Here is a 13,678-nt window from a genome sequence, read left to right as displayed (position 1 = left end):
CGGGGGGGAGCGCCGCCTTCGTCCCGCTCCTCCATGTCCTCCGTAGGCTGCCAGTGCCGAGATCAGGCCCTCGGCTGCCCCAGCCTCAGCCCTGCAGGGCCTCATCCTCGTGTCCTGCAGGGTCTCATCCCCCTGTCCTGCTGCTGAGGGCACAGCCAACAGTGTCCCGCCCAAAGCACCTCAGCCCCACGGGGCTGGCTGCAAGGATGGTGATTGTGGTTGACCTGGTTGTTCTATTCCCAGCACGTATTTGTTATCAGCATGTAATATGGACTAGATGCTTTGCTTTGTGCTGCCTCTCTCAGGTTTACCTTTATTTAAACACACACTGTGGTTAGTGCTTAGCAAACAGTTATAATTCAAGTATGCCTGCGGCTCTGAGTCGGAGAGCAGCAGCCTGCCCCACGACCCGTGGTGGCCCTTCCACATGTCCTTCAAGAGCACCGAAGACGAGTCCATCGGTATGGCTGGGGCAGCGTCCCTGCAGGGGTGTGTAGGTCATAGTCCCCACTACAGCAGCTGACGGATGGGACGCAGCGTCAGGGGCAGTTACACTTGCCCACGCGAACTTGTTCGGTCACCAGCAGGTCATTTCAAGGCCTGTGGTGTGTCTGTTGTCCGTGCGTGGCTGTAAGGCTGCTTAGTGGCTGCTAAGTACGATGGCAAGCGTAGCAGGAGCAAGGCCAAGTGCATGAAGACGTGCCCAGCACCAGCAAGCACACTGCTGCAGTCTTAACCCCCAGGTAAAGGTAGCAGCCAGGCTGAAGAAAGCATTTTATTTGTCTTTCTGTCCTACCTTATTTATAGCCTGATAGTTAATGCAACTGTTGCAGGAGAACAAAGCACTTTTGGGCCCTTCAGCTTGAAGCATGGCTTCTTTGAAAGGTACATAAGGTCACAAAAAACATTGGGCAGGGAATCTGTCTTTGTCTACTGCGAAAGCGAAATAGGATCTCTGGCACAGAGCTTACTGGGGCTCAGCACTTGAAAGACTTGAGGCTGAATGAGTCTTTCTGAAAAAATCTGTGGGTTTGCCATATTTCCTCGGAGGTTATTGTAGATATAATTAGAATAGTTAGATATGTAGGTCACTTTTCACTCCTTAAAACAGCATTTGGGAGAAGTGTTAAAAAGAGTGTATCCAGTCTAAATTACAGGGGAATTTTAAGTAGGCAAAAGAGGATTACCTTTATGTCTGGTATTTGCACATTACGTTGCAAAATAGATCTCATTACAGCTTGGCACAGCGTGTAGCAAATTTATCAGTAGAGAAACCAAAACAGGCAGTAGTGCAAAGCAGTAGGTAGAGCACTTGGGTTGGATATGGAAAAAACAGATCCAGTTTCCTGTCATGGACTGGCTCTCCAGTTCACATCCTCATCTTTTATTTTGCAGAAATAATTAGCTCATCTTCGTTATGTATACAGTCTTCATTAACCCTGCCCTAGAATCAGCCACCCACAGCTGGTTGCTTGCTCTTTTTTTTTTTTTTTCTGGCCCTAATAATATTCAATTACTTACACAAAGTGGAATTTGTGCAGAAGAAAATCTTGAAAGAGATTCAACCCACAGCAGCATTATGGTTAACGTCATCTTTGAGTAGGGAAGTTGAGACTCGGGTCATCATATGAGTGATGTGATTGAAGTTGGGTTTCCCGTACACTGTATGAAAGCCTTAATTATCAAGCCGCTCGGTTTTGCGGAATGACGAAAATCTCCTTCCTGTGTTTCTGCACAAATCTGAAAGATCACAGTTTCATGCCAGTGATGAATAAAATATTTAAGATCTCAAAAACATTAATAGAACAAGAAATATGTCTTACCCAGGTGTAACTGCAAAATTTCTCATATTACTCGTCATAATTTTTACAGAGAAAAGTGACAAGCCTACTTGGTCCTTCAGAAAGGCCCTCCGATGCCAACTGTCATGAAGATTTGTTTGACTGCAAAGAGGAACTCCTGCAATGAAGAAGTGGGGGTGCTGCACACAGGCTAGCTCTGATAATCGCTCCATGTCACTACCTGCCAGAGAACAGTGGTGCGCTGCCAGCTGTGCTCTGAGGAAACTGAGGAATCAGGAAGAGAAGTTGGCTGTGCATGAGCTAAGAACAGCTAGGGAGGAGTTCCAAGGTGTTGTGGTTTAACCCGGCTGGCAGCTAAACACCACACAGCCGTTCGCTCACCCTCCCCCCTCCCTCTCTGGGATGGGGGGAGAGAAACGGGAAAGTGAAGCCTGTGAGTTGAGATAAAGACAGTTTATTAAGACAGGAAAATAATAATAACAATAATAATAATAATAGTGATAATGGTAATAGTATTAACAATAATAATGTGTAAGAAAACAAGTGATGCACAATGCAATTGCTCACCACCCGCTGACCGATGCCCAGCCTATTCCCGAGCAGCCGGCCCCCCCACCCCGGCCAGCCACCCCTATATATTGTTTAGCATGACGTCAGATGGTATGGAATACCCCTTTGGCCAGTTTGGGTCAGCTGTCCTGGGTCTGTCCCCTCCCAGCTCCTGCTGCACCCCCAGCCTGCTCGCTGGCAGGACAGAGCAAGAAGCCGAAAAGTCCTTGGCCTGGTGTAAACACTGCTCTGCAACAATTAAAACATCAGCATGTTATCAGCGCTCTTCTCATCCTAATCCAAAACATAGCACCCTACCAGCTACTATGAGCTACTTAACTCTGTCCTAACTGGAACCAGGACACAAGGGCTGAACTGATGTGAGAGATTTGGCTGAGCAAAATTAGGCAATGATCAAGTATTGTGGGAGCTCTGTGTGGTTGGGGAGATCTGACTGACCAAGTAAGTGCTGGATGGTTTACTGCACACAGTTTCTCTGAGCCACCATCCATGAAATCAAAGCCTGTTTATTAGATTCTACACTATGATGGTTTATCCTATGTTTATTCTGTTGCTTACAAAGAAAATGTATGTTTCTTTTCCATCATTTTATTAAAAAGACTGCAGTTGCAACAGAAATTCAATATGCTTTCATGGTATCTCCAATCTGCAGAAGGAGCTTCAGCCTTCCTGAAGTCATTATGGGTGAGATTACTCAATACATGCAGATTAATGCATTTAAAGATATCTTTCATAACTAATTATCATCATTAAATAAATATGGGCTTTTGAGGTGCATAATACTTGGCTGAGTATGCACAAAGGGTTCAGAGCCAAGAAAGCAATAATAATCTAACGCTGAGCCATAATTTTATTAACAGTTTTACTTGAACAAGGTAAGTCTCCATGTAGCCATGGCTGTGGTGCTAGCATTCCACAAACACATTGAGACATGCTGACTTTAGAGAAAAGGCTTTACATTTACCAGAAAGAGTGCAGTAGTGATTGCACATGGATTTGAAAGGATATAATTGCTGTAATTGCCTTGAGGCCTATGTTTGCTGATAAAAGATCCTTCCCTATTGCTAATTCTGGCTCATGTGTGTGGAGCAGATAATAACAATTATTGTTGCTTGTTGGGCTATGAGCAAATCTCTTGAAACGTTTGTGTGTTTTTTTCCCTAAAGAATGTTAAAGCATTACTACATGATGTGCTACTGCTGCATGGATTGATTGTGTTGTCCTTAGTCACTCACACAGCTGCTTATGGAGCAATTTTATTTTATTTTTTCAATTTTTATGAGATTTACTTATAGCTAAAAAGATACGTATTGACAAGCTTAAAATATTGCCAGATATGTACTATCCTTTCTTTTAAATGAGAAAATCATTTGTAACTAGTTTTCAGGGACTTACATTTTCCATAGACAATTATCAAAATATTTTCGTAGTAATTAATTTCTATCCCACTGGAAAGGAAATAATCAGCAAGGTAGAATGTTATTTGAAGGGAATAATATTAAGAACATCTGTTTAACTATAACAGCATTTAAAAAAAATATTAAAGTCTGAATTTTAAAAACATATCACAATGCCAGGCTAATCCTAGTACAGTTTACCTTTGAAGAGACTTTGCTGTATGCAAATTAATGGAAAATGAGAATGACAGGTTCCAAGATCAGCGTGCATGCTGTGTAACAGCTACGTGTGGTATCAGCTGTGTTCTGATCTTGAAGACCAAGTAACTAAAGTTTTTGTGGTTTTGCCCTAAGGTACAACCAGAGTTTCAGAAATATGGGAGATGTTTGACTGTGTCAGCATTAATACACTGAAATGCTGAGGCATGCCTCTTGTGATGATTATCTCTATACGGCACAGCACAGCTCAAAGCATGTTCAGTGTTTTCTGGAAATTAGAAATTAGTTTTGTATTCTCAGGAGGGATAATTCCTTTTTGTAGTTTGTGTGCTTTTTTTTTTTTCACAGTGAATCATATAGGGATGCTGGAAATACATTTTTAGATTCTGAATAAGACTTAAATTTATTTTACATCTTGCAAATATGTTTTTATGATATGGTATTAAAATTAGAGCGATCTTTTATTTTCTACAGATCACGATAGCATATTCATTCTGGAGAATAAATGCCCCTTTTAATGAATAAACTAACTGAAAAATAACAAAGAAGATATTCCTTCTCTGAAAAATGTTGGCTTTTTAGGGCATCATTTAATTAGACAAATTGATAAAAGTCCGGCTGTGAGCTATTAGAAGTAGTCTGACAACATCCTACTCCCCGTTCTGTTTTTTCATTTTTGTCATGTAACTACGCTAGCACAGCAATGCCCTTTTGTTCGAAACGACAAGTGTTATTTTGCAGCAGTTGCTGTAAAAGCCCATCATCCAAGCCAGAAGCTAATCTAATGAATCTATCGGATTAAGCATTACATGAAGTCCAGCCAAGAGAAAATCTTCCCTTTCTGTGCTGTCCGTATCCCCCGATGTCCCTCCTTCCCCATGCAGTCACTCCCACCCCCTTTACCACCCCCATGGTATGAAATTCCTCTGGGATGTGGAGACTGGGCTTTAAATTCTTCCTGGGGATTTCTGGCCAGAGGTCTTGAAGGTAAAACGCTCCGGTGTATTTTCTAACCCACAAGTCGGGAGACCTTCTCGAGAGACAGATCAGAGCTCAGATCTCTGCACAAATATACCAGGGGTTGTGAGCCAGTGTCCCTGAAAGCCGAGACAAGCCTATATGGAAGCGGTGAGCTAACGCCGAGAAATAGGACATGACAGTGAATCCCTGTCAGTCTGCTGCCTTCCCTCTGCCTGGAGGCAAACACCTCAGTCCAATGAAAAGTGGAACTAAAGTGCCAGCTTCTCCGTGCCGTTACCTGCGGGTTGTTTTAGACATGTTCCCCAGAGCATACTGGCTTTTGCACATCCCACCCTTAAACTTCACCGTCTCCCAGCATTGCTCAGGGAGCCCGGGCACCCAAAGATGGGGAATGTGATGGTCTACCCTGCGCTTACTTGGCACAATCAGTGTCTGCTGTGGGTCTGCCGTTTTCATCTACCTCCTTTTCTGCCTTGTACCGGAGCATTTCAAGTATCCAGGTTTGTTCCCCTAGTTTCTGAAGGCCAGGCAGGCCGGGGAAACTTAACTCCCGTGGCTGGGCAGAGGCAGAGAGCAAGGCACCGAGAGGAGGGGTCATTTTAAAGAGCACCGAGCGCAGGCTCCGGTCTCTTTTGCTCACTGTGACAGAAAAGGGTCACACTAGAAACCACAAGCTGGGACATACCAAGTGGCCTCCGATCTTTCTCCTTTCTTTTTACCACTTTTCGTCTCTTTGTCTTCTCATTTTTTCTTAGGAAGAGGCATTTTCACTGACAGCTTCTTGGACAGCTCTGGGACAACATTTTTCTGAGGAGGGTAAGGGGTTTTTAACGCCTCACTTTAATAGTGTTTAGAAGATAGCATATTAAAGGGGGGAAGGTTGTGTGTTTGAATGCATTGGTTTGGGACCCTCAATGTCCTTTGGCATAAGTTGTTGTAGAGCAAAAGGAAATTAGGGGATGGCAAACAGCTAGAGGAAACCAAATCATCCAGGGATTTCAAAGCTCAGTAACTTGGATTTGTTACAGGATTGCTTGATTTGTTTCACTGGTTTTGCATTTCCTGTCACTTACGCACTTATACACTAAACTAGCTAGTGCAATTTCTGCTGACAGAAAAGTAGTGTTCAGGAAAAAACTTTGGAAAGTGGACATTTTTTAACAGAGAGCTTCAAATGACACATATTTAAATGTGCTCCGCAATGATTTAGTGAGGCAATAAACATTAAGTGGTGCATGCATTAAAATTTTTAAGTTATGGGTCTCTAAAAATATGTAGAACCACAAATATGACTGCCAAACTAATATGCCCTTGCCAGCTCTGAAGCTGTGGCTATTAATATGAAAAGCTATAGCTATGTGGCTGACATACAAAGACATCCAAAAGTTCTGTTCTGGTTTTATTCTGTGTCAATAATCATACACTGCAGGGGAGATAACATAGTTTTATTGCAAAAAGTTGCATTAAACAACGAAGTAGACTGAAGCACCAGATGCACCTCCGATTGAACCTGTCTTAAAATGGCAAGCTGCTCGGAGGTTGCTATTCTCGGAGGTGACTCTGATAGCTCTCAACAGATGCAGCTCTGGGAATGCAGCCGGAGCGGGGGGAGGCGGGGAGCAGCTGACCCCCGTGCTGGCACCCAGACATTCGGGGCCCGCAGCTCACGTCAGCTTGCGCTGACACTGACACTTCCAGCACACATGGCCTTCTCCCTCTGCTGCTCTCCGCACGCAGTCATCACCCGGCAAAAGAAGAAAAAAATCCTGGTACTCACAGGCAGCAACCATTCCTTTCTATAATTAAATTACCGTTTTGTTGCATGCTGCGGGCTTAAGGGAAAATTGATGTGCTGAGATTTCAGACTGAAATGTGACTGCATTGAAATATGACTTCTTATAAATTGATCTGAAGTAATCCAGATTGTCTTATCATTAAGTAGCAATACTTCATCTTCTGTCTTTCGTGAGCACAAGGATCACAAAGAATATTAGCTTGTGTAAATTCTTTTAAAATCAATGGATATATCAAGGAGAAATGCTATATTTGAATAGGTTGCATGCTGATCTCAGCAATTCTGTTTTAACTCTGTTATTGAAGACCAGCATTTTCCTTTGCTGTATGTTTGCATACACATATTTTTTGAAATAAGCCTTTTGAGAATTACTTAAGAGCCATCTCACATTGCGTTTGACAAAAACCTAGGTCTGCATTTCAGCAAAAGCTGAACTTGCCTAGAGTTGATAAGTGTGGTTCAAATATCTCTTCTAAGATAACTGTATGTGAACAATTATTTCCTTCACACATGAAGAACCTGGTTAAGGTAATACATTCTACTACAGTTTGCACGACATTTTTTCCAGATAAAAGTTAGACATCGTCTCTTCTCCCTAAATGTCCTCAAAATCCTAAAAGGAAGGTTAAGTTTAAGTTTCAAATTACTGACATCGAAAAGCAAGCAAAGGGTCTATAAGTAGAAGGTATTTGCAAATCTGTCATGGGAAACAGAATATCATCAGTCTCATAAATCTAAAGTTATAAAAAATTGAAGCAATTTGGAGCAGATCCTAAATCTAAAATCAAGATAACGTTATACCCAGAATTCACTTTCTCCTTCATGTTTTACATTACTCTTTCTTTAAGAATTTCCCCAACTCTTAATATTTCTTGGTCAAACTCTGAATTCACTTACCTGTAAATCTGTATTAGCCCTAGAACAAAGCTGGACCATATCTTTCCTATGTTTCAGATCTAGAGCCTGGCTGACTTAAATATATATTTCCAAAATTTTACACTCTGGCAAACTTGTTTAAAGTTTAGGAAGATAATTTAACTCTTCAAATGTGATGACAATATGGAAATATTATTTTTATGATCTTGTTATTAAAAAAAGGAAAATTACTTGTAGTTCTATTCGTCATAATTTGAGTATCCATTGTTATGAATAAGCAGCCACATTACAATTTAGGAACATATAATAGCTTTTAGAGAGGTAGATTATCCCACGTGTTTTATTTTTGTGGCATTTATATGTATTGACAAAGGTTAGCTTTGTTGCATAACCACTCAGATATTAAATTTCACAACTGCAGTGTAGCTCTAAACTTTTTCATTTTATTTTTAGCAAGCTCTTGGCTGTAATATTTCATTGCAGTCATGGCACCTAAGAAGAAGAATGTGAAGAAGAACAAAGCAGATATCAATGAAACGACTATCATTGTGGAAGATGGTCCCCTCAGTAAACTAAATGGCTTGAATGGACTCTTAGAAGGAGGCAATGGTTTCAGCTGCATCTCATCTGAAGTTTCTGACTCATCATATAGCCCAAATCTCTTGGAAGGTCTAAGCAGGATGAGACAAGAGAATTTTCTTTGTGATTTGACTATCAGTACCAAAACCAAATCTTTCAGTGTTCATAAGGTGGTGATGGCTTCAATCAGTGACTACTTTCACAACATCTTAAAGAAAGATCCATCCACCCAAAGAGTAGACCTCAATGATGTGTCCCCATTGGGTCTAGCTACTGTTATCACCTATGCTTACACTGGAAAACTTACTCTCTCGCTTTATACAATAGGTAGTATTATTTCCACAGCAATTTATCTTCAGATTCACTCCCTTGTAAAGATGTGCTGTGATTTTCTAATCCAAGAAATCAGTGTTGAGAATTGTATGTACATTGCCAATATTGCAGAAACGTATGGACTAAAAACGACCAAGGAGGCGGCACACAAATTTATTAGAGACAACTTCATTGAATTTTCAGAAACGGATCAGTTCTTAAAACTTACTTTTGATCAGATTAATGAACTTCTTGCAGATGATGACTTACAGCTTCCTTCTGAAATTGTTGCATTCCAGATTGCAATAAAATGGCTGGAATTTGACCAAAAAAGAGTAAAGTTTGCTGCTGATCTCTTAGGCAACATCCGTTTTGGTACCATCTCAGCTCAAGACCTTGTCAATTATGTTCAAACTGTTCCGAGAATGATGCAAGATGCTGACTGCCATAAGCTCCTGGTGGATGCCATGAACTATCATTTGCTTCCGTATCATCAGAATACACTGCAGTCCAGAAGAACGAGGATTCGCGGAGGTTTCAGAGTGTTAGTTACTGTTGGGGGACGCCCTGCTCTAACGGAGAAGTCTCTTAGCAGAGACATCTTATACAGAGATCCTGAAAAGGGATGGAAGAAGCTTAGTGAGATGCCTGCTAAAAGTTTTAACCAGTGCGTGACGGTGATGGATGGATTTCTCTATGTGGCCGGTGGGGAAGACCAGAATGATGCCAGGAATCAAGCCAAGCATGCAGTCAGCAATTTCTGCAGGTAACTATTTATTTAAATTTATTTATTTATTTATTCATTCCACACAGTGCAGGGAGAAGACGGAGCTGGGTTGTGATGTGCAGTGTGATCAGATCAGGTACCTATAAGGAGGACAGGGTGGAGGAGGTACGGATGCTGTTCTGTACTGAGTTTGAATGAACAGAAAAATGCAACTGAAATATGTAAAAACTTCACCATGGTTATTCATGCACAATGAGAAGAGGGGAAGACTGAGAAAACATATTCCAAGTGGAGGAAATAAATAGGAGAATAAACAGGAGTTCTAGGAGTTTCTAAGGTAACATTTAAATGCATAAAATCAGGCAAGGTAAGATTTTTTAAATTTCAAGAGCTGATGATGCCTCACAGAAAGTTCCAAAAAATTCTCTGAGTTATTATAATCTTGCCTTTCTGTGCACCATTCACCATATCTTTAACAGCTCTTGTACTGCATTTCATATCCTTTGGCTTTTTTATTTATGACGAGTTTAGAAACTACATCATAGCCTCTTGAAGGCTATATTTCTATCCTCCAAGGTACTCCAAACAATACCTGGCTTATGATTCTTCTCTGTCATCATCTAAGAACCATACTGGTGATTGCAAGGGCAAAAGAGTACGTAGCCTAACGTGCAGTAGTCAGATGAATGGTGCTAGTTATTGATTAGTTCAGGCTTAAAGCTGATGGCACACAGTAGCTTGAAGCAAAGGCTGGAGGTGAGAAAACTCATCTTTTATCTAGTAACAGACCGTGTAACAGGCTATGGACAAGCAATGCCAATATGCAGCCTAGCAGTGCTTCCTTTTCTGCTCCCGGAAAAGAACATTAAGATAACTTCTCCCAGAGAGGTCCACTAACATACCAAGATAATGAATAAGGAAAATTCTCTAGGTCATTTCTATTGTGTAATCTGCTTTGTCAGAAAAATACAGCACGTAAAGGAGACTATGCTGTTGCTCTCCCAACCTTCCGCCTCGAAGCTATGCCTCACATTCTCCAGCAAGTTGTGTGGTCGCTGCACACCCAGGTTGTGTGAAGGAGGTGGGAGAGTCCTTGTGGTCCACTTGGTGTTCTGCTCCCTCTTCAGCCTTTATTCTTGACTATGTCAATCCACATCAGTGTGTCTGTGAACTTGCTTTCAGAGCTACCGATAAGAATGCCATATAACAGCTAGCAATTACTTTTCACTTCCTCATAGTCTTTTTCTTGTGTGATTCTCTGGTCCCTTCAGCATGCAAAGGGAAAAATGTATGGGTCTACTAATGCACCTCACCCAACTCCTTGTCCAAAGGAGTTGTTATGTACTATTTGCTACTTCTAAATTGCTTGTTGAAATGTCAGGGACAGAGGACAGCTATATTTCACATAGGTTCAGAAACTAAGATATCCTCTCCACATAAATACTACTTGATAGGAGTAGCAGGGAAAGAACACTTACCCTTACTAAAAAGGAGCAAATATAAACCACCACCTCACACTTTTTAAATTTTGTCATCTTTGCTGTAGGCATAAATCGCAATCATTTTAAAATTTCTATTGTATGTTAAAATTATTGCGTTCCAATATTCTTATGAGGTTATTATGCAAACTCAAATTACAGAAAGGAGACAGATTTACTTTATTGAAATAATATTGGATGTGGATGGTACAAACACAGTTTTCTCCAAAAAAAACTAAATTTATTTTGAAATTTAGCAGGAGTACCAGTGTCATTCCACTGACTTCTGCCAGGCTAAAGAAATAGCTGAACACAATAGTGATTTAGCATTCCTCAGCCACTGTAGTAGTGGGACAGATTTAGGAGTGTAGAACTTACCATAGCCGCTTGTGGGATGGTTACCCTCTGTTTTTAATGCTTTCAGATACGATCCCCGTTTCAACACCTGGATTCACCTGGCGAGCATGAATCAGAAGCGTACCCACTTCAGCCTGAACGTGTTCAATGGCCTCCTTTTCGCAGTGGGTGGTCGCAACTCGGAGGGTTGTCTCTCCTCGGTTGAGTGCTACGTGCCTGCCACTAATCAGTGGCAGATGAAGGCACCCCTGGAGGTGCCCCGCTGCTGCCACGCCAGCGCTGTGGTGGATGGTAGGATCCTGGTCACAGGAGGTTACATTAACAGCGCCTACTCCCGTTCAGTGTGCATGTATGACCCCAGCAATGATAGCTGGCAGGATAAGTCCAGCCTTAGCACTCCACGAGGGTGGCACTGCGCCGTGTCCCTGCTGGAGAGGGTCTATGTCATGGGTGGGTCACAGCTGGGCGGGCGAGGGGAAAGGGTGGACGTCCTCCCCGTGGAGTGTTACAGCCCGTACACGGGGCAGTGGAGTTACGTGGCGCCCCTTCAAACCGGGGTGAGCACGGCCGGCGCCTCCATGCTGAACGGGAAGATTTACTTGGTGGGGGGGTGGAATGAGATAGAGAAAAAATATAAGAAGTGCATTCAGTGCTATAACCCAGATCTCAATGAGTGGACAGAGGAAGACGAGCTGCCTGAGGCCACTGTGGGAGTATCCTGTTGTACTATATCCATGCCCAACACCAAGACAAGGGAGTCCAGGGCGAGCTCAGTCTCTTCTGTACCAGTCAGTATTTAAACATTGGTCAGACCAGCAACCGGTAAAAATGTTTACCAGCACAGCAGTTTAATTAACCCTTTAAGTAGCATTTCTGTGCTTACGTGGAAAAAAATAATTGGCTTTGCAACAATTTTAACAGTGCAAATTGGCCATTTTTCCTGATCTTTAAGACAGGCGGCGTGAAACAACATATTAGGGATAAGATGAATTTTCTTAGCAGGAAAAGAGTTAAGCCATAACAGTAGAGAGAATTTTATTCTGTTCCTGACTTTGCCACTGACTCACTGTGTTATCTGTGGCAAATAATTTATTTGTGACTTGGTTTCCTTACCTGTAAAATAGAGATAAAGTTGCTTCAGAAGATTGTTGTGAGGCTTTTTTAATACTGACTTTTAAATGCTTTCAGAACTCAAAATGAAAGCCAAACATTAGTAGTAATAAATCTCAATATACATTGGAAATGTGCCATGTCATTATAAAATTTATCAGTTTTGTTCTTTTCTAAGCATTTTATTTTTTGAAAAACAAACAAACAAAAAAGACAGAAAAAAAAAAAAAAAAAAACAAGAAAAAATTGCATATAGCATGTACATACTTTCCGTCTGGGGCAGTGATATTCACAGAATTTTTTTCACAGTGTTTTCTCCTTCAGAAGCTAGAAAGAGATCCCTATCTTCTGCAATGAGACATTTCAATCCTCTTCTCTAATGCTGTGACACGGCTTTATCAAGACCTGAATCCACAAAATACATTAGCTCCTGTAAGCCTTATGGGCCAGCCCCGAGGTCTGCCTCGGGTGCCAAAGACCTCTTCTGACCCCCATGTGTACACCAGGGAGCAGACCGCCACCCTGTCCTCCTCCTCATGCCAGGGAGACTCTCCTGTTACTCCCAGAGGAAGGTGTGAAGGCCACGCAGTATGTCTCCTCCTGTTCCAGCTCTACCCATCTGTGTAGGAATGTATCTCGGGGTTACTTCTGGCTTCTGAGAAGCCAAAAAGCCAAGAGGGGCAAAATCTGGAAGCTGAGTTCATGCCAGGAGGAACTGAGGCTCACGGTTTCTGAGAGCGGAGAAGATGCACAGAGCATCTCTCCTACTCAGTATTATTCTAAAAAATTCCCAGTGCAGTGAGGAATAAAGTATGTATAAAGACTGCAGGATCTGCCTTTAAGCATAGTGTATATATGTGGAGAACAGTGAATAATGGGAAAGTGGATGAAATCAAAGAGGCTTTCCTTAGAAGTGACGAAGAGATACCTTAACACCTTTCTTATCAGGTGTAGACACAACAACACCCAAACTAACCTTTCTCTAGACATACCGTTAGGTACCTCCTTTTGAAGCCTTTGTTACAGCCTCATTTGTATTTTGAGGAGCTCTTACTCAGGTTTTTCCAAAGGCTAAGCTAATGCTGTGCTTGTTGAATCCTGTGGAGTTTTCCCAGTGAGTGAAGTCTCTGATCAACTCAGATGATTTTCCAAGAACTTCGTTTTCCCAGTCTCAGCATGCAGTGGAGGAGTGAATTATGAAACCTAATCCTATTCACTTGAGCAAAGGGACATACAGCCCATAATGTCCCCTTAGAACTTGATACCGAAGGAGTGCTGTCAGTACAAAATGTCCACATCCTTCTGTTTGAGAAGGAAAGAGGCAATACAAGGAACTAAAATTATTTAATATAACCAAAACAGTAGAAGTTCACTCACTTCAACCAATTCATAAAGGCCTTGCATGCAGTTTCCTTGGATTATAATTGACACCTCCAGGCTCCAGTGCCAATAGGAAGGCATACTCTTAGCAACAT

General features: G+C 41.9%; 1 protein-coding gene and 1 long non-coding RNA gene across 2 annotated transcripts; both read left to right on the top strand.

Moving 5' to 3' along the window:
* The first annotated feature begins 119 nt into the window (after positions 1-119).
* On the top strand, positions 120-2,848 carry LOC310896673. Its single transcript, XR_014581738.1, has 3 exons — positions 120-743; positions 1,873-2,130; positions 2,720-2,848. It is a non-coding gene; the product is annotated as an uncharacterized lncRNA (long non-coding RNA).
* A 2,708-nt stretch (positions 2,849-5,556) lies between these two features.
* On the top strand, positions 5,557-12,336 carry KLHL31 (kelch like family member 31). Its single transcript, XM_083829217.1, has 3 exons — positions 5,557-5,785; positions 8,094-9,297; positions 11,161-12,336. The coding sequence occupies exons 2-3, from the start codon at positions 8,126-8,128 to the stop codon at positions 11,891-11,893; spliced, it is 1,905 nt and encodes a 634-aa protein (XP_083685343.1). The 5' UTR covers positions 5,557-5,785; positions 8,094-8,125; the 3' UTR covers positions 11,894-12,336.
* The last annotated feature ends 1,342 nt before the right edge of the window (positions 12,337-13,678 follow it).

The sequence above is a fragment of the Anser anser genome (genome assembly GCF_964211835.1).
Source record: "Anser anser genome assembly, chromosome: 3".
NCBI lineage: Eukaryota > Metazoa > Chordata > Aves > Anseriformes > Anatidae > Anser > Anser anser.
This window is presented reverse-complemented; position numbering and strand designations above follow the sequence as displayed.

Bases quoted from the DNA above. Each gene is read 5' to 3' on its own strand.
- KLHL31 (XM_083829217.1), top strand. From the start codon at position 8,126: ATGGCACCTAAGAAGAAGAATGTGAAGAAGAACAAAGCAGATATCAAT. The intron at 9,298-11,160 runs GTAACTATTTAT...TAATGCTTTCAG, and splicing joins GCAGTCAGCAATTTCTGCAG to ATACGATCCCCGTTTCAACA.